Genomic DNA, 21320 nt, shown 5'->3' on the forward strand with positions numbered 1-21320 from the left:
AAACAGAAAAACTGACCAGATAAATCTATGTAATATGATACATTTCTGCAGCATATTAGGCACTTAACCCTAACCAGGCCAGGCTTTTTTGGGTGTTCTGTGGCCGGGGAGGGGTTGATTCAACCCCCCCCCCCCCCCCGAGATCTCGGCCATCGATCGCGCAATCGTCATGAAATTTGGCATGTGCGTTGCCTGTGGCGTATTCTACCACGCTATACAAAAAGAAATGGAAATTTTCATCATAATGATTAATTATGCATAAAATCATACATTTTGCTCTAAATCAGAAATTAAAGCTCCTAGAATCCTAATTTTTGGTGAAAACATTCTTTGTAGCATTCCTAACAATGTACTTGAAAAAAAATTGTTATCCAAATCGATTTCTTATGTATTTTATTGTTTTATGAATTTCTTATGTATTTCATTGTTTTTTCGACCTTTTGTTTTATCATTTTTTTCCACAAAATTTATGACAGAACCTATTTCAAGCATAATTATGCTAAAATCAATTAGTTTCAGCCTTTGAAAGTAAAAATAATCATATTTTTATGAATAAGAAGAGAAAACCCCATTTGCATAGACTTTATACACAAAATCACGTTTTTGAGCCATTTTTGGCCTGACAGGCATGTATAAAAAGTCATGCAGCGTCGTAACGGTACGCGCAAATTTCGCGAAAATGGTGTCAAAAGATGCGCGAGACTTGAAAGTAAAAAGTCAGCGAACAGCGCGGTCAAAAAATTTCGCGCGGCGGAGTAGTCGCGAAAAATGTCGAGGGGGGGGTTGATTCAACCCCCCCCCCCCCCCCCCCCCCCCCGGCCTTTTTAGGGTTAAAACATCATCGCATTATTTGTTGGGAAGGTTGTTGTTTGCTTTCTTCAAGACTCTTAAAAGATAGTTTCGTAATAACTTATCACAAGTTTGTCAGCATATCATTCCCCCACCCCCAACATACATTGTTACTTCAATGCACGTTTGAGAGTCGGCTAATCATGTAGTTTGATAGAAATTGTAATGTAAGGAAGTTTAGCACAGTGGAGAATTTTAAGAAAATGAATAACTAGCTTAAACATCACTTTCAATGTCGAGTGTAATACCTCTCAGGTTTCTTTATTTCATATGAGTTTTTCTTCATTGTAGACAAGATGTTGAACTAGTTGGTTATATGCCAAGGTTTATTACCATCCTGTGTCTAGCAAAGGCAAAACTAAGTTCTGTGAGTTTCTATACAATCTTCAAAGCTGGAACGAAACTTTGAAAGTTTTTTTTTTTTTGTTCATTACATGCTGAGTCAATTAATTAATTTTTAGTCTCTTTCAGCAAGTTTTAAGACTCCTGACTGCCTCCTCCCCAAGGAAACCAAAAACAATAGCCTAGAACTGGAACAAAAACCAATACAAAATGTGGCACAATGTATAAAAACACTGGATACTTGATAAGATTATTTCTGACACAGTGTCTCCTTCACCTCTTCACCACCCCACTTTGTACAGGGCCGAGCCAAGAAGAGCGTCAAAGCCGGTGAGTGGGACTGGGACAACGAGAAGGAGCGGTCACTCCAGTGCCTCATTCAGACCCTTCAGCTGGACATTGCAAGGCTCTGGGATCCACCTGTTGTGGAGGAGGAGTTTGTCAAGTAAGCGAAAAGTGCAGCTCTTAACTCCATGTTCAGGGTGTCAAACAAACAGAAAGGAAGAATTTCAAAATCAAAATCAGACATAGGATGGGAAGAAATGTATTTCATATAAAGTTATCAGTTTTGTTTTTACTGAATGATTATATTGGCTGGATGCAACTGCCTTTACCTTCACCATAGCTTGGGTGATGATATCAGTAACCTACAATTTTCCTGTTGCTTTGTGCTAGAAATATGAAAGTCATGTTTTGGGTTTAATATTTATCACCAACCCTGCACACACCCCCCCCCCCCCCCCCCCCCCATTGCTTGCCTCATACAACTTGGCCAAAGTTGATGGAGAGGATAATTTTTTTATTATTAATTTCATGTGACAAATGAAATTTAGTGAAGATTTGCATGTAGGTCAATGGAAGACATGTGAGGCCTCGAATGATGCCGTCTCCTCATCTTATTTTTCCAATTTGTTTTAACCTGATGAGGACAAGCTGATTTTGCTATAGCACTTGTTTCCCATTGACACCTGTGCGAGTATACTTGGGACTAGTCTTCGACGGCTTGATAAACTGAATTACATGTACATGCATTTCTTGCTTTTCATTAATGGGCTGTAATTTTGTGTGTTTTAAATGGTTGTTGATAAAATGTAATTGAGTGACCAAGCTTGCATGACAAGAAATGAAATGAGACTTATTCTTTTTATCGTCTTCTTTTCTCGTGTGCCATCAGCTTGGTGAGCGGATGTTGTTACAAGCTGCTGGAGAATCCAAGCATCACCAGGAATCACAGTGCCAGAGAGGTCATCACGCAGGTCCTTGGACTTCTCTTCAAGAGATACAACCATGTGCTTGGTAAGCTTACATGATGGGGGCCATTGCACAGGAAATATGTGTATGAAACAAACCAGCTCAAACCCACAAAAAGTAGGCCAAAACGAGTGTCCACTTTTAAACATAGTTTGAAAGAGTAAGCTCTAAGCTTTAAAATGGTATATAACTTGTTAAAATTGGACCATTCTAACCCATTCAAAAAGTGAATGAAATAAGAGATAGTTAGGGGGTGCAGTTTCATAACAAGGGAGGAAAGGGGATTTAAAGATTGGGGTCACTCAAACATGCTGTGCAGAAGGATCAATGAAAACATGCTCTGTTTCCCAGTGAAAGCAGCGCCTAGGCATGCCTGTACATGTTAAAAAGATATGGAACAGAAAAACTGTTGTTATCTTGATTTCGGCTTTGTTTTAAGCCACCAAATTTTGACAGTAGGCAAAGAAAAGACTACTCTGTAGGGTAAGACAAACTTAAAAAAAAACGATTTAGTTGGTCAACCAAAATGACATATTATGGTGCATTACAGAGAATCCTAATCTGCAACTTTTTATGGGGATTGAGCAGCGTGGTCACATTTCAAAGTGATCTTGAAGGCAGTGGCTGCAGTAATAAAAGTTATCATTAGAAAAAACAACAACAAACAAACAAAAGAAGGGGAAGAAAGAGTGCCCCAAATTTACATTTTACAGACTGAACAGGTTGTTTGACTTTTCTGTGGTCAGCAAAGTCAACATCAAAAATGGTGTGGAGTTGCACCAAATCAGATTCTGAGATTAAACCACAGTAGGTGAAATATTGAGTGTCAACTTGTCACAGATTTGCCTGCTGATGATTATGATCAATTTCTGTGATTCCACTGATTTTCATTGATTTGAAAAGCAAGAATGCAAAGAAATAGAATTGTTACTTTTTTATGCCTCCGCCACGAAGTGGTGCCGGAGGCATTATGTTTTCGGGTTGTCCGTCCGTCCGTCCGTCCGTCCGTCCGTCCGTCCGTCCGTCCGTCCGTCCGTCCGTCCTTCCGTCCGTCCTTCCGTCCGTAATGAATTTTTTGTGGACAAGGTAACTATCAAAACCTTTTGAGGTATCCTAATGAAACTTGGCATGTATGTGTATTAGGGGGTGAAGTTGTGCCTATCAACTTTTGGGTGCACATGCTCAAGGTCAAAGGTCAAGGTCAAATACGTAAAATCTCACTATTTCCATCATATCTATGCAATGCCTGAAGATATTTTCTTGAAACTTAGTGTATACATGTATTACCCAATTAAGATTCTCTGGTGAAAGTTTGGGTCTTGAGGTCAAAGGTCAAAGGTCAAAAGGTCAAGTAAAAATCTTAAAACTTCACCTTTTTTCTCTGTACCTTGGAAATTGTTCCGGGTCTCTTCATGGAACATAGTGATGTACTGACTGGCAGTGATTATCTAGAGAATTTAGGGTTCATGGGGTCAAAGGTCAGGGGTCAAAGGTCAAGGGCAACACTTTAAAATTTTACTAAATATTTCCCTCATGTTTGTGCAATGCCAGCAGGATTTTTTTTTTTTTTTTTTTACACTAGGTGTATGCATGTTTAACCTAATAGAGATTCTCTGGAAAGTTTTTTTGTTTTCTTTTGTTTTTGCCTCGAAGGTCAAAAGGTCAAAGATCAAGTGAAAGTGCTGAACTAAGTTTTTCCTCCATATCTCGGAAGTGGCTCAAGTTATCTTGAAACGTACTACATATTTATGCATCTTCTGCCTGACAGTGATTATCTTATGAATTTTAGGGTCAAAGGCCAGATGAAAATGGTAACAATTTACTATTCAATACAGAAATTGCACTTTTTCTCCATACCTTGAATATTACTCAATGCATTTATAAACGTATGAATTGGTCAAAGTCAAGTTAAAGTCCGTAAATCCCAAATACATGCTCTCCTATTCATCCAATTAAACCTAGGTCATGGAAGGTGAGCATTCAACACATTTGTGACAAACCTGTCATTTTAACATTTGCCAATTTTGTGAAAATGTAATCACACATTGTCCACATGTACTATTTAGACCTATTAGGAGAATCATGCATTATGGCGGAGGCATACCAGTCGCCATAGCGACATTTCTAGTTTTAGATAAATTATTTTCTCTTCGTGTGTAGCTCTGAATAGGACGTAAAATGGAGGTCCTGCGTGTGAGAGAATCACAACTCATGCACGTAAAAGATCCTGCTTCATTCATCGCAATGAGCAGGGTGTATAACCTGGTGAGGTGGTCTACCCTCACACCCAACTGGACCCTATGGAAGATCAGCTATAGTGCAGCTGAATATGGGCTATCCAAGCTGTCTTCTCTGATGGAAATTAGACAAACAAACAGACAAACCTTTCTCATTTTGCAGGTGGAAGCCTGAAGATGCTGCAGCTGCTGCAGCACTTTGAGCACCTCCCCAGCCCACTGGCCCAGGCCGTGGACACCATCGCCACCCAGTGTGGGGTCAAGAGTGTCGTCAGTGAGATCATGAGGTGGGTGGATGCTCCATTGCTGGTGTGCATGTATTGCCTCAATAACATTTTAACCCTAATCAGGCTGGGGGGCGGAATCCGCCCCCCTCGACGTTTCGCGCAATATCTTCGCAGCGCGATAAGCTCCCGCCGCGATGTTTCATGACTTTTTTCTTTCAAGTATCGCGCAACTTTTGAGACCAAAATTGTTGCGCCCGCGCGTACCGTTTTGACGCGACACCCGTTCGAAAAAAATTTGTCAACCCCAAAATTGCTCCAAACGTGATTTTGTGTACAAATCCAATGCAAATTGTGTTTCTTCAATTAATTCACATAAAAATTCATATCTTGACTTAGAATGGATGAAATTAATTTATTTTAGCATAATAAAGCTTTGAAAAATGTCTGTGACAAATTTTGGCCAAAAAACAAACAAAAACAAAAGGTCGAAAAACAGAGAAATACATAAGAAATTTAAAAAACAATCAAATACATAAGAAATTAATTTCGATACAGATTTTTTTTTTATCCTATGTCTCAGGAGAATGATACAAGAAACATTTTAATAAAGAAATTAGCTTAATTAGAGCATTAATAAGTGATTTAGAGCCCAAAACTGATTTTATGCATAAATTACAATAATTAATTCATATAAAATATAAGAAAAATTTTTCAGAGAAAGCAACCATACATTTTGATAGTATACGTCGCGGGCGTCGCTTGTGCCGATTTTCGGCGTGATCATGCGTTCCATAGGCGAGATCTGAAGGGGGGCGGAATCCGCCCCCCCCCAGATATAGCATAGCCAAAATAGCCCAGCCTGATTAGGGTTAAACAAACTGATGTTACACTATATGTACTTCGGTGATTGATGAATGTGCTGTCGTATGTGGCAGTTTGACATAAACTCAGCGTAAACTTACCAGATGGCGACATGAAATCCCAAATGATACTGATGTAGTTAACGGAGATCTGTAAAGCATTGTTGAGGTTTGACTTTGCATTATAAATTAATGGATAAAGTCTCATTGTTATCCTTATTGCCTTATATTGCATATGCCAGTCTAATATTATCAATGAAAATAACTGTTGGTAGTAACAGTAAAAGTATTATCAGAAGACACATAAGTACTTCCAGCAGCAACAGTAGGAGTAGAAGTAGTGGTAGTAGTATTTATAGAAGTAGTAGTCAAAGTACAAGTAGTAGTAGTAGTAGTAGTGGTGGTGATGGTGGTGGTGGTGGTGGTAGAATACTGCTGCTACTCTCATTTTTGTAAATAGAAACATAAACAAGAATAATAGAATAGCTGTTATTATTCTCACGGTACCGTCTGTATGGATACTGCCTCCAGTACAGTTCGACCTCGATTATCTGGCCATGTCGGGACCGGCGCTCATCCGGATAAGCGAATTGGCCGGATATGGGAGACACAATGTTAATGTATATAGCTCCCATCCAAGCTGCCGTCCCAGTGCACTGGCAGCTAGGCAGGTAGCGTACCCCGCAACGGTGGTGTAATCTATGCTAGCCTGCGCAAAATTGTAGTCCCTTCTTCACAAAAATAAAGTATATCTTTATGTGAAAATCATACATGTTTTACCTCATTAGATATTGAGAAACCTATCATGCACATCTTATAAAATTAGTGAAATAGATCCACAAAAAGATGTTAAAGTCACTGTTTTTCTCAATTTTTGGATGAAAAAAAAAGAGTCCTTCACTGCGTGAACGCGTCCAGGTAATAGAGATTTCCGGAGATAAGGAGGCCGGATAATCAAGGTCGAACTGTACTTTTATTGTCCTGGTCACATTGACAATGACTATTTTGATCTTTCTGTGTCCATGGCAGAGAATTGGGTAGTATGGATCCCAATGACCTAGCTAGGGACAACAGTGGCACTCGCTCCTACGCTGCCTTCCTGGTGGAGATGGCCCAAAAGGTTCCAGACCTCATGCTGCCCTGCATCAGTCTTATCCTTTGTCATCTGGATGGTGAGGTAAGGGAAGCCAGCATGGACTCAACATTTTGAAGTAAAAACTTCAAGTCCCCTCCAGAACGTATTTTATAATGCCCTTTGGTAGATTCAGGTCAGCATAATGACTAAGCTTCTTTGGGGTAGCTTTACAGGTACTCCAAATTTCCATTAAACGCTGTCTAGTTGCTGTGGTGTCTGGTTTCCAGTCAGTTGGCATTTGTGGCTCACCCCTACTATCTAGCCGTGACTAGAATATGAATTTCTTTAGGTGTCACTCGTTCTTAACTCATTTTTGTACTCTGTGCGTACACAGAAACTCATATTGTGAAGATTTGTTGTCTAGTGACTTTTAGATTTGAAGATAATACTGTAATTGTCCGTGGAGGAAAGAAATTTTGTTGGGGTAAAATGTTGTATATTTGTCTTGTTAATCTTATTAATTCATTAAATGGACTAATGTGATTCTGTTTGAGACCACCTCCACATTTCACTCCTTGCCCCATTGCATTGTGGGAAGAGAAGTCTACTTCCTGTCCATTTATTATTTTGTGATTATGCTCTCTAGTCCTACACCATGAGAAATGGCATACTCGGTGTTATCGGGGAAATAGTGGTAAGAGTCTTGACCAAGGAACAGCTCGACAAGAAGGCAAAGACGGACCGTGACCAACTTCTGGACAAACTGGAGGTAAGAGGACATCATATCAGGGAGGTGGGAAGAGCCCTGATCATATACTGTGTATGCCATATATTTCGTGGAGTTCTTATTTGTTGCAAATTGGTGAGTCGGGTGCTATTCCCAAATCTAACAAATATTGACTCTGATCCCAATATAGATATGTGACATGCATGCGTACATTTCTTCGTCCACATAGCTTCATAATTGCAAATTTATCCATTCACTAAAATGTCAGAAAGTCCTGCTCCATGAAAAATTAAACTGGCTAAATATATGACATATACAGTATCGTGGAGCATAAAAGAGATGTTTTGTAATTTGGTGTTAATTTAATTTTTTCTTCTCCTGATTACTATTGACAGAAGATTGGATGATAAGTTCCTCTCATATTTTGAGTTTGGCCCTGTTTTTGCATAAGAATAGTGACTGATAGGTCAAAAACATAAAAATCAATCTGTATGCAGCAGTAAGGCCACATATTTAAATGATAGGTTTCATTTCACTCTTATAAAAAGGTCATGCTCAGATGGTTGGCAGTCAAGTTGTGAAAAAAACAAAAAACAAAACCACCTTCAGATATAGCTCTAAAATCTGTATGTTTAGCTTTGCATTTTTGAGTTGCCAGTAAATGTCACTTCGTCCATTATATACATTAGGCTTTTCGCTGTATTTTTGTGAATTTCCTTGTTTCCCACTTTGATTTCCAACCCTGTAGGACCACATCCATGATGTGAACGCCTTCAGTCGCAGCCGCTGCCTTCAGGTCTGGCTGCACCTCTGCAACGAGCGAGCCATCCCGCTCACCCGACAGCACTCTGTCATGGAGCTGGCCGTGGGCCGCCTCAAGGACAAGTCCAGTATGGTCCGCAAGGCCGCCGTCCAGCTTATCTCAGCCTTCCTCACCAGTAACCCGTTTGCTGCTAAGGTCTGGCTATGCAAGAACTTTCTGTTTTGGCAGTCCCTTACATCATGTTTCATACAAATTATATGTGCCGGTACTGCTATAGTATCATGTGTCATGTGCTCTGATTTTTTTCTTACTTGCATCATCAGTGTCAACTTAGCCTTCAGAGCATTCAAGAACAACAGAAAGAATGCCTTGTGGTAAAATTAATTGATTTACATTTGCGATTAATGCCCACTTTACAAATTTTATGTATTCACTTTCAATAGGGAGGTTTACACGTACACCAATAAGCGGGATACAAATCTCGAGATTTACATCGCGATGCTAATCCCAAGAAATCTTGCACTTATTTCTAAATTAGCGCGCTAATTTTCCCCCGCCGGTACGTGTGAACGGTCGGGTTTAGAATCTTGAGTTTTTATATCCCATCATGCAATGCAATGCGCACATCACAACAGTGAGGCCTCTGCGAAGAAGTCCTTCACCTCTTTTGCGTACCACAACAACAGGGCGCGTACCACACCACTTAAACGCACAAAAAACAATGGGCAAAGACAAGCGCAGGCAGTGAAGCGCACTTTGTGACCCAGTTTGCAGGTTTGGCTGTTATCTTGATCGGCAATTAGTGGGATATTTCTCTGTACATGTGAACGGTTGCAAAAAACTCCAGATTCCGAGCGCGATCGCTATCCCGCTAATTTGGAGCGTCTGAACGGTTGCAAAAGAACTCAAGATTTGGAGCGCGATCGTCATCCCGCTATTTTGTACGTGTAAATCCGGCTAATCAGTGCAATAATGGAAGCAGCACAATAGCCTCAAGTATAGTTTCTTTCTCTTGATACTACCGGTAGGTATCAAATGTATTAAACGTTAATGTGATTTTGTTTATTTGATAGAGAACAGTACAATACTAACACAGTGAATTGCATGATTGTTAGATTTAAAATTGTAATGATTGATAGCCAAATACTATATTAGTAGTGCCAGAATTTAGCAGTATCAGCATAGCAACAGTAGAATTGTAGTTATCATCTTATGTCTTGGTAACTAGCAAGCTCTTAACTGTAAAGCTATCACATATAGACAAAAAAAAAGTGACCCAGCTTTGATAAACTGTCTCCCCTATGCAGCTCTCAGCTGAAGAACTCCAACTTACTCTGGAAAAGGAGCAAGAGAAGCTGAAAGAGATGATGCCAGAACAAAAGGACTCAACTGGCACTGGTAAACCCTGCAAAATAACAACCAACAGAAAATGAAACCCAATATATTTGTGGATTGAGTGAATGCAGCAACATAAGTAGAACACATCATGGAAAGTTTGAAGAAAATCTGATAATCCATTCAAAAGTTATTAATTTTTTAAAATTTTGGTACAACCATTACTGGAATGGACGAGAAGACTAAGTACATTGTGCGATGTCACTACGGACAAAGATAAAAAGGAAATTCAACAAATTTTAATCTTTCTAGCATTATGAAAGAGCCCTTGCCTTACCTCTTTTAGAAAGCATCGAAAATTATATTACCCTTAACCCGTTGAGGACGGTTTAATTTTGCTACAACACGCATTTCCCATAGACACCTGCCCGAGTATACTCAGGACTTGTCCTCAACGGGTTAACATATGTCAGTAACAAGTCACAGAAATGTATTTAAAAAAAGAGGAAATTTTGTAGAAATTTCTCTATATTTTAGAGCGCTACAATTTCTAAAAGAAAATATATTGAGATATATCTGTGTAACATGATTGGGTGAATCATGCCCTTCAGCTTCATGGTGTGGCTCATATTCTTTTATAGGTGTTTTGATGTACAATCAGTCAACATTTGAGTCCCACTACTCATAAGTATGCCCAGGCAATCAGCTTTTTTCCATAGTCATCATACGGAGCTGTGAGATATACCAGATGATGTCTCTTTCTCTTGAATAGATGTGAGCGGTAAGCCAGAGCACAACTGGGCAGCCATGGAGCCTGAAATCAAGGCCAGCATTGAGAAAGCCTTGGCAGCTGATGAGGAGATTCCAGTCCAGATCCCTGAGGATACAGCCCCTGTAGAGTGAGTATAAAGATAAGACACATCTTTACCATCTTCTCGACTTAAAGGGATGGTATAGTTTTGGTTGAGATGGGGATTCATGCTTTGAATTTTTGCAAGATTATTAAAAACCACTTAGGTGAAATATTAAAGAGCATACAATTCCAATAGGAATTCAAAGTTAATTTGGTGAAAATTAGTTTTGAAACAGGTGATATATTTTGAAATTTGACTCCCACCTTCTATTAGGAACACTTTGTTTGGTTTGTCAACTAAAACTATACCACCCTTTAAAGACACTCAGTCGTGGCGAGGTGGTTTGTGCGGCACGGAGACGAACGCAACACGCTGCCTCCCCCATTCTGTATCAAATGTAGTGACCCCCGAATGAGAATAGCGCTGGCTCAATGGGTCAGCGAAAATACGGTAGGCTACAAGAGAGCTCCCTGTGCTTATCTCCTAACCCAAAATGGCTGTCCCGAGAGCTTCCGAATGGACGCACACTCTCAGTGCGCATGCGCATGAAGAGAGGCCAAAAGAGCCACGCGTCTTCTGGCCTCTCTCCTCCAATCACCGCAGCTCGCGGTGACAATATTTGTGTACGATGCGTACACACACACGCACACACACACACACACACACACACGCCGCAGCGTCTTCTGGCCTCTCTCCTCCAATCACCGCAGCTCGCGGTGACAATGTTTGTGTATGATGCGTACACACACACGCACACACACACACTTGTCTCAGTGGTAGCATTGTCCCACACGTTTATGGATATAGCACCGAGTCTGCCATTGCGCAATTGCACGCACAAACTTCGGTCGTTCGGAGTTTACGTACCATTAGGGATGACGATCGGCTGCCTTTAAGTATGAGTGCCCAGGAAATCTCATTCTTTTGTCCTCTTTTTGTAATTTCCATTTTCATGAATTATATCTGCCATGCAGTATTTGAGCATTTCAGGAGTAGATTTTGTCTCCCCCCCCCCCCTTTCGTTAATACTTTTGGGGTTTGTGTTGTATTTGTGCTTAGTAAGCATGCATAAGAACTGATGAATTCATATAAATGCTTTCGTAGATGTTAATATGAAAAAACAGGCTTTTGAAATATCATTGCCATGTTGAGTGATTTTAGAAATGTTTACAAACATTCCGACACTTGCAAACTTACATGTGTTGTGTGTTTGTTATCATACATTTCAGTGTCATCGATGAAATCATTGAGCTCCTGGACAAATCCCACCACACGAGGGCTATCGGTCTGTTGCAGGCTGCCGGGGACTGCTTCCCTGACCACCAGGCTTTCACCGTCCTCACAGCAGACACTGACCCGTGAGTCATGACATGAAAATAATGTGTTCATTTCTCGTTGAGATCACATACTACTTTTGCTTCTTGCTCGTTTGTGAACTGCTTATTTCATATATTAACTACATCGTAAGAATATTTGCAGACTTGACAATCTTTTATTCTCTTCTTGTTGCTAGAACCAGCACAGAGTTGGACTTGCCTTTCTTATATAACCCTGTGTTATTTTGACCCAGTGCTATTTTGACTGAGAGAAAACTTCCTACCATTTCATAGCACCATGGTTTAACATGTTTTTAATAAAGTTCCTTTCAAATTTCTCACAAGGAATACTTATCTATTTTTTCCTCAATTATTGCAAACAAACTACATTAAGAAATTGAGCATGATAGCAGTCATCAAATGTGTCATGCAGAACAAATGTGTAACATCTCAACTCTTCTGGACTGTTAAGGGTAAAAAATGAAGCCTACATGTATGTGTTTAAAGTGACTTTAATGCATTCATATTTTTTCTTTTTCTCTGAACCGTTATAGTACTGATGAAGAAGAGAACGAAGATGAGGCACTTTCCTCCAAAGGGAAAATTCTGTTTGACTTGCTGAAGACCATTTACCTGGGTGAGATTGGCTGCCTTTCATCATTTCTTATCATTTGTCAAAGTTATAAAATTATTTCACTTTTTGCAGAGTTTTTCAGAATAATTCTGCTGTTACAATGGATGTAAGAAACACATTTCTTCATGTACAAAAGCAAGGGATATACAACTTCTAATGTGTAATCACTCCATTATACCTAGCTCACCATGGTTTTAAATCTTAAAGGGGGAAGCAATCTAGAATAGAATGAGTTCAATGAAAGAGAAAAGGAGCCCCGGATATATTGAAGGGACAATGTTAACTGCAGAGATTACCAAGATATACTATGATTTCATAATCACCTTTATATGTTGTGTTTAGCCTATCTTATTCTGTCCCCCTTTTTCAGAGGGAGGAAACATTTGTAGAAAAAGATTCCCTCTACCGCTTTAGTGATTAAGATTATTTGGAAATATGTGTGACAGCCTGAAGGTTATTGAAACATATATGTTTTATAGTCATGATTGGTGTGTATCATGATATTGCCAAAAGCAAAATTGTTGTGGTGCTGACTCATAAGGGAATGTATTCTTTACTCTGTTTCATCACGCCAACGTACATCATGAAGTGCACAGATATGTAGCATATAGTGCGTACCAAAACGTTAAAGTTTCACTTTTGCAATCATAACATGCCACCAACATGAAATCTAAAGTTGCCATTATATGGATCAACAAATACACATCTCCCCAAAACAATGCATACAAAAGTAAGTATTTTGGGCACATGATGTCATGCCAGAGAGATTAACGTTTGTTTTGTTGTTTTTTTTCATTTTTCCTGATGTATTCTATAGGATCCACCCCTGCCGATCCTGTCCCAAGTGACTACAATCCTGCTGAGCTTGTCAAGTTGGACGAGGCCGGTGAGCCTGAGATCCTGGTGCCGGAATCCCAGGGTGAGGAAGATCCAGTTGTCAACGAAGTCAGCAAGCAGCAGATTCTTGTGCAGTATCTCTCGGTAAGTTTTATTGCTTGCCATGAAAGCAGACATACCCATGACAATTTTGGTAACAGCTGCGGCAATGCACAGCACAGCAACTTGTGGGAAGTTCAGTTTTTGTCTTGTATCATCACTGTTGCAGAGCTAATGCACTGACTACATCAGCAAGGTAGATGGCTGCCCTCAATACACCAGTTCTGGAATGTCACAGTGTTCCAGAAGTGACAATGCTAATTGTAATTGAGCCAAATAGCTTAGCTACTGCTGTGTTTAGATGAGGTGATAATCATATCATATCATTGATGCTCAAGTTATTATGATGGGATTGAATATTAATGATGGTCACTTGTGTTAATGATGACAATTGGGATGATGATGATGATGATGATGGGGATTATAGTAATTGTAATCATGGGGATTATGAGGACTATGATGATGGTGATAATGGTGATAATGAAGATGATGATGAATATGATTGGAATGCTAATGATTATGGGAATGATGATAATGATGATGATGATGGTGATAGAGATAATGATAGTGGTGATTATTATGGAATGTCAGACAGTGATGATGAGGTACAATATTTACAAGGACAAGGAACGGCAGAGTCAAGATCAGATATGAAGAGGATAACAATAACGTCTCTAATTCCTTTTTTTTTCTCCCCTGACCAGGACTGCGTCAATTTTGCTGGCATGGTCAAGACATGCGTGCCAACTGTCTGTGAGCTGCTGTCCTCCAAGCAGACCACCGACATCCTGGAGGCTGTCGGCTTCTTTGTCACTGCCCAGGAGTTTGGGGTCAGCAATGCCGGGGAAGGAGTACGCCGCATGCTAGCCCTCATCTGGTCCAAGGAACAGTCCATCAAGGATGCCGTGGTGGGAGCCTACAAGAGGCTCTACCTCAACCCAGCTGGCAAAACTGTCAGGTAAATTTGTCACATGGTACAGAAACAGTAACACAGCAAAAGATGGAGAGAGAGAGACAGTGATAGCATAACAAATAACATAATAAAAAAATTATGTTTGTCATCCTTGATCAACATACACATAAATCTGTCTACTGCACGGCAATCTGGGTGAAAATACGTGATTGGCAGAGTGAGTGGGAAGGCAGGTGCTAAACATGATGAAATGAAAGTGTTTGGTCTGTGGTCACAAGTTTAAGGCTTGAAACACAAGTTTGACTTGATTTTCTAGATTGCTGTGTGTGAGGTATACATGCACAATCACTGTTTCTGTGTTTACAGATATTAGATATCTTATGTAGAACTGTAGAATTTCACACATTTAGTAAGTTGACAGCTATAAACCAAAAACTGAATATAATATTCAGATATTTATTTACAACTAAGCACAACCTAGATTGGGTTGAGACAAACAGATCTTTGAAGTGTGTCATGACTGCATGATGATGAATGCAACCTTTCACTAATCATTTAAGACACCCCCTTGCCCCCTGTAATGTCCTTTGAAGTTTGTTACTATTGTTAAAGAAATTTTGCTGATGATTCTTTTTTTTTGTTGTTGTCATTTTCCTCCCGATCTCCTGTCAGGGCTCGCAGTCTGGCCGTGGTGCGTAACCTGATCCAGCTGACGTACGGCGCCAGCCTCGGGGAGCTCACCTCGCTGGAGGAGATGGTGGCAGAGTTCAGCAGGAGCGGGGAGTTCCCCTCACAGACCGTCCAGATCCTCTGGGAGTTCTTCACCATGAAGCACCCCGAGACCACCCCCACAGAGAGCCGGGCTGCCCTACAGCTCTTGGGCATGGCGGCCGGGTGAGGAAAACATACGCCCCATTAAAACAGAACATTTAGAGGATTTAGTGCCCTGTTGCATAAAATATCAGATTAAACATAAGTCAGAAAATCAAACATTTATAAGTCTCTGAATATCCAATTCTGATTGGCTGATACCTGACCTATGTTTGTTGCATAGATCTTTTTATACAACAGGGCCCAGGAGTGCTCCTAAATCGACAATCATAGATTAATACAAGCATGAAATGAGACTGATCATTCTCTTATGAATTGGTGTTCTGATAGGTGCAGTACGATTTCTAATTATTTTGTCAACCACAATACAAAATGCACATTTTTGCACTTTTACAGAGAGTACTATAAAGGTGGACGAAATACTTGTTAACTACATATTATGTGCATAATTGCAATATGTAAGGAAAGAAAACATAAAACATATATCACGTTACTGATGGATTTTTGTGTGCCATTTTGCAGGGCTGATTCTGACATCATCCGGAGCAACGTGGAGGTTCTGGTCTCTGAGGGCCTTGGTGAGAGGGGGGAGAAGAACTTTCTCCTGGCCAAGGACACATGCCTTGCCCTCCTCAAACTCGTTGGCAACAAGAAGGTACCAGCGAAAAGTGACATCCTACAAGAGTATACAAATTATAACCATGAGATCGTGCAAGAGTATTACAGACATGAGGCATGAAGAGTAGAAGGGACATGTTTCCACATAATTGCTTCTTGTAGTTGGCTTTTTATCATTACTTGCTCAATAGTTTCAATGCCTTGTCTAAAGGGAGTATGCTATGTTGTCTTTTTATGCCTATGCCTTGAAGTGTTGCCAGAGGCATAATGCGCTTTTCTGTTGTCGGTCCTTCCATCCCTAATTGATTTTGTGGCTAACTTAACATGAGAAACATCTAAAATGTCAAAATAAAACTTGGTGTATATTATATATGAGTGGATGAAGCTTCACCTATCAACTTGTGGGTGCACACGTTCAAGGTCAAAGATCATGAGTCAAGGTCAAATTAAAGAATTTCACTGATTCCCCCATATCTCTGCAATGCCTGAAGGTATTTTCATGAAACTTGTGTATGAATGTATTACCAGATGAAGATTTTTTACCGAATGTTTACAGCCATGGGGTTAAAGGTCAAAGGTCAAGTGAAAATGATGAACTTTTACTTTTTTCTCCTCGTCTCGGAAATGGCTGAAGGTATCATTCATTCATTCTTTGTGCTTTCTGAGTCAAGATATTCCTGCCTCCCTGTACCATAATTTTGTTTGCTATGATAATGTTTTCAGCCTAAAGTCCTGAGTGGCAAGGAGCAGTTCCGTTTCCCGAGCACCCACAAGATTTTTACTCGTCTGGATGACATTCTTGTCAAAGGTGAGATAGTCATGTCTCATTCCGTATGTATTTTCTTAATTTACTGAACCATTCCTGATTAGAATTTACATTGATATTATTGGTTCTACAATGGCGTTTGCTCGAAGACAAGATCCCTCGGTTCTTCAAAGGAAAACATAGCAGAAATCAAAATGAATTCAAAAGTTTAATCTCATTTTTCTTTTCGTGTGACAGCAAATCATAAAGATGAAAGTAGTAATTGTCACTTTTAATCTGCAGTATACAGATGTAATTTTGAGGTATGGAAAACCATGTATTTTTCAAACACTTTCATGACAGGTAGAAATTCAGTTTTTCACCAAAAATACACCTTTCCAGCCCTCAGAATACTGCAATACAGTGAGTCAAAAGGTTGGCATCACTGGGTAAATGTCTGCATTTGTATATTCTTATATGTATCCAATTCTACCAAGGGGATCACTTGTATCAAGCCTTTAGCTTTCTTTGTGAACTCCCCGACACACTTTACACTGTATATATTTCTATTTTTATGATTATCAGTAAAGTGAATTGAATTGAATTGAATTGAATTGAATTGAATTGAATTGAATTGAATTGAATTGAATTGAATTGAATTGAATTGAATTGAATTGAATTGAATTGAATTGAATTGAATTGAATTGAATTGAAATGAAATGAAATGAAATGCTTAAACAAAAAAGAAAAAGAAAAGAAGCAAACCGGCATTGGCCAAAACATAACCACCTTGGTATAGAGATAACAGCAAGTAAGAGAACTTTGCTGTCATAACTATGCCTTCTTTTCCTCTCTTTTTCTCCCCCACTCTTTACTCCAGGAATGAACGAGCTGGAGAATGGATACTGGGTGCCGCTGGCTGAGACCGCGGTCCTGACCATCTACAGGTTGGCCGAGCATCCTGACATCATCTGCGGCGAGATTCTCAAGCGGCTGGCGGCGGTGCTGCTTGCTAGCCGGGAGCAGCCAGAGGGCAGCCCTGATGCCGGCTGTGAAGAGGGAGAACAACGTATGTAGTCACCCTTTGCCTTTCCTAATCTTCTGTCATTGCTTGCTCTCGTTTAGCCTTTGTGGAAATGTCCATTTGCTCTAGTGTCTTTTCATTTATTCATTTAGTAAAGGGCAATAAGTGTTACTAATGAACTTGATTCACAATGTAATGCATTAGCCTTACCCTTTGATCACCTTAAACAATGAAATATGCTACACTAAAAATTACTATATACATGGGATTGTCTTTTGCATACCTGTCTTTAACTGGAAATAGTTGTCACAGAATACAAAGTGATAGATGATCAAGTCATAAACAGATTTATGGCCCATACAAACCGAAGTTATCATGTTTAATCACTGTAGTTTGACATTGAAAAGGACTTTTGTATAATGAGAACTCTGCAATATCATGAACAGTCTAGACTGCTTACTAGCAAACCAGAAAAATTTCATCAGTTTCTTTGTTTGTTAGTTTGTTTGTTTATTATTGTTTTTTGTTCAGCAATTTCATACCCTAGTATGTATTTATCCAATTATGATGATAATGATAGAAATAATGATAGATTTTTGGCTACCTATATATATGCACATATCCACATTTTGGTGCATACGGTGCTTCAAGAAAAATACATGTACAAAACATACAAGGGCAGGGAAAAATGATTGAGAAAAAGAAACTAACCTGCAAGCAAAGAAGAACACAATTCTCCAGGACAAAGTAGATTATGGTTATGTTATTTGTAATGCAAGAGGAACAAGTAAGTTTTCAGTTTGGATTTGAATGTTTCTGTTAAAGGGATCGTACAGTTCTGGTTGAGATCTAATTTCAGGTTTCTAACATTTTTAGGTGAGATAATGAGAAATCTCATATGAAATAAATGAAAGAGCATGCAATTTTGTGAGGAATTCAATGTTTATTTGATAAAAATTGGTTTTGAAATGGCTGAGATATCCAAAAAAGAATGATTCTAATAAAGTGTGGGACCCACACTTTGTAACGATCGCTTTGTTTTACTTTGTTTTTGGATGTTTCAGTTATTCCAAACCCGATTTTCATCAAATAAACTTTGAATTCCTCTTAAAATGGCATGCTCTGTGTTATATCATAAGTGTTTTCTTGGTATCTTGCAAAAATTCAAAAGCCTATTTCTCATCTCAACCAAAACTGTACTATCCCTTTAAAGGACAAGTCCACCTTCATATACATGTGGATTGAGTGAAGGCAAGAATATTAGTAGAACACATCAGTGAAAGTTTGGGGGAAATCAGACAATCCGTTCAAAAGTTATGAATTCTTAAAGTATCTGCGCTGTCATTGCTGGATGAGAAGACTACTACAGTGTGTGATGTCACATGCGTACAACAATACAAGGAAAATAAAAAGAGAATTTCATAAAACTTTACTTTTTGAATAAAGTGCACATTTCTTCGACTTGTTACTGACATATGTTAAGGGTAATATTATTTTCCCGGCCTTCGGAAAGAGAGAAGTCGATTGTTCTTTCATTAATGGAAATATGTTGAATTTTCTTTATTCTTTCTTTATATCGTTGTACACATGTGACATCACAGACTATAGTAGTCTTCTCATCCAGCCGTGACTGAGCAGAAACTTCAAAAATTCATTACTTTTGAAGGGATTATCCAATTTTCCTCAAACTCTCACTGATGTGTTCTACTAATATTGCTGCATTCACTCAACCCACATGTCTACAAAGGTGAACTTGTCCTTTAATGTTAAAGTTGAGACCCAACTTTGATGCTTGTTTTGTGCCACCCCAGGAGCCGGCAGCGGCTGTCCGTCCGGCCTGCTGTGCCGGTTGATGGCGATCTCTGGGCAGGTGGCCCTGCAGCAGCTGATCCACCTTGATGTCATGGTCCAGTGTGAGCTGAAGCGGAGACGCAATATCCAGGAGGGCAAGAAGGAGGCTGCCAAGAAAGAGAAGGCAAAGGTGATGATTTTATGATACGATGCACTCATGTTATAACGATCATGGTTATAACAAATTTTTGTACCAAATTATTAAAATATCTATGTATACTCTATTTGTTTGGCTATGACAAAATTTCCATGTAGCGAAAGAAAACTGCCAGTCCTGAGGACTTGTTATAATGGGAGTTGCCTGAATGCAGTTTTTAGTCCTACAGTGCATGCCTGTTGCAACGAACATGGTTATATCAAAATCCTTGGTACAACGAAATCAAAATTCAGGTCCTACATTTATCATCTTTGTATCTTGACACATTATTATGCTGTTTGGCTATAAAGAAATGTCAATATAATTAAAGAAATTTGCCATTCCAAAGGACTTATAACAGGATGTACTACATATTATCTCTCTGTCATTGCTGTCCCATTTTCCTTACATTTTCGCCATGTTCTATGGCTTCTATTCATATATGTGACCCGCTACAACAAAAGGATCCAAAAGTCGGGGGAGGACAATTTTCTGAAAATGGCATGACATTATTTCCTTACTCTTCTACTCCTCATAAAAGTACTCGGTTGCGGAGATATCGATGATTTTATCAGCGCATGTCAAGTGGTTGAGGAAATCAAAGTTTTGAGAAAAACGCCTTCAAAGTTGTCCTTCCGACGCTATCATGGACATGGGGAGGTGAGACAGTTTTCACTGCTTGACAATAGAAGGCACGCTCCTAGTGACCTCCGCCATGTTCATTCAAGCTTAACACCAGTGGTTTACGCACGACCAATCGGTAATCAGGATGCCACGCACTGACCAATAAGATCACTCCCTTGTTGCTAGGGGAGGAGTCTAGCTGCAGGCGCTAAATCCAAATCTTCAGATACGTTTCTCTTACATTGAAAGTCGGAAAATAATGGCCCAGAAAAGCACCGATTTCTTGCCTTTCCTTTTGATAATTTAGCTTAGGAATTTCGGCAGATGATGGACAAAACATTAGACTCCAAATTATGCCAAAAACAGAAATCCCATTGTTTTGACCAATTTTGATGATGTGACTTCAAACTCGATTTTCCCGGCTCGGCCGTCAGCGACTTTAGGATCCTTTTGTTGTAGCGGGTCACATATGTTCTATCATTCAATCCAGTTGAGTAGAAAACCTGTGATCCATTGATAAACTCTTTCCTGCAGTCTCTGTCTTTCATGATGTCAGCGAATGCCTTGTGTCTTATTTTAGCCATCTTTATTTGACAATAAGTTACCTTGATGTTTCAATTTCATGGGTTTTTGTAACTACCACTTGACTCTTGACATGTTTTCACAGAGCGAGGGCGACAACACCAACATTGAAGATGAGATGGGGCTGGCTGGGGCGTCGGCTGAGGACGCAGAGGGCGAGTTCATTAAGCGCATCTGTGACTCCAGCATTGTCACAGGTAACAATAGCCAAAGTTGGTCTCACGCAGTGGTTATCATGTGGACGGACTAGGTTACGTCGTATCCACACTGATTAGCATGCACCTTGTGTCTTATGAGCATGCTATAGCAGACGAAGGATGTGAATAAAAAATGATTACTCAGAGTTCACTTAGTTGCTGATAGGAGGTGTTGCTATGGAACATGGCAGCCATATTTGTGATGGGTAGATCTTTTTTTTCTACATGTTGATGTGTTGGAAATACATGACAGTAACTAGCAAACACTTGTGCATCATGCACACATGCACAAAAAGAATATTTTTGCCCAATAGGATAGTAATTAGTGAGTCAGATTGTTTAAATGTCTTTGTAACTTTCTATCATCTAATTTCTCCTCTTTTTTCAATTCAG

The 21320-nt window shown here is 39.5% G+C and overlaps 1 protein-coding gene across 1 annotated transcript in view; it reads left to right on the forward strand.

Annotated features, from left to right (window-relative positions):
• The window catches only part of LOC139741453 (condensin complex subunit 1-like), a 38285-nt gene that overhangs the window by 7098 nt on the left and 9867 nt on the right, over window positions 1-21320 (forward strand). The window contains exons 6-23 of the mRNA XM_071652035.1: window positions 1494-1636; window positions 2366-2487; window positions 4843-4966; window positions 6796-6943; window positions 7488-7610; window positions 8317-8526; window positions 9639-9729; window positions 10439-10565; window positions 11750-11878; window positions 12391-12473; window positions 13288-13451; window positions 14111-14364; window positions 14992-15213; window positions 15673-15805; window positions 16492-16576; window positions 17394-17582; window positions 19352-19518; window positions 20816-20927. Coding sequence (XP_071508136.1) covers window positions 1494-1636; window positions 2366-2487; window positions 4843-4966; window positions 6796-6943; window positions 7488-7610; window positions 8317-8526; window positions 9639-9729; window positions 10439-10565; window positions 11750-11878; window positions 12391-12473; window positions 13288-13451; window positions 14111-14364; window positions 14992-15213; window positions 15673-15805; window positions 16492-16576; window positions 17394-17582; window positions 19352-19518; window positions 20816-20927 — 2626 coding nt within the window. The remainder of the gene's footprint in view (window positions 1-1493; window positions 1637-2365; window positions 2488-4842; window positions 4967-6795; window positions 6944-7487; window positions 7611-8316; window positions 8527-9638; window positions 9730-10438; window positions 10566-11749; window positions 11879-12390; window positions 12474-13287; window positions 13452-14110; window positions 14365-14991; window positions 15214-15672; window positions 15806-16491; window positions 16577-17393; window positions 17583-19351; window positions 19519-20815; window positions 20928-21320) is intronic.

Source organism: Diadema antillarum, unplaced genomic scaffold (assembly GCF_040938485.1).
Source record: "Diadema antillarum isolate AM-2024a unplaced genomic scaffold, OU_Dant_1.0 seq00000931_RagTag, whole genome shotgun sequence".
Lineage (NCBI taxonomy): Eukaryota > Metazoa > Echinodermata > Echinoidea > Diadematoida > Diadematidae > Diadema > Diadema antillarum.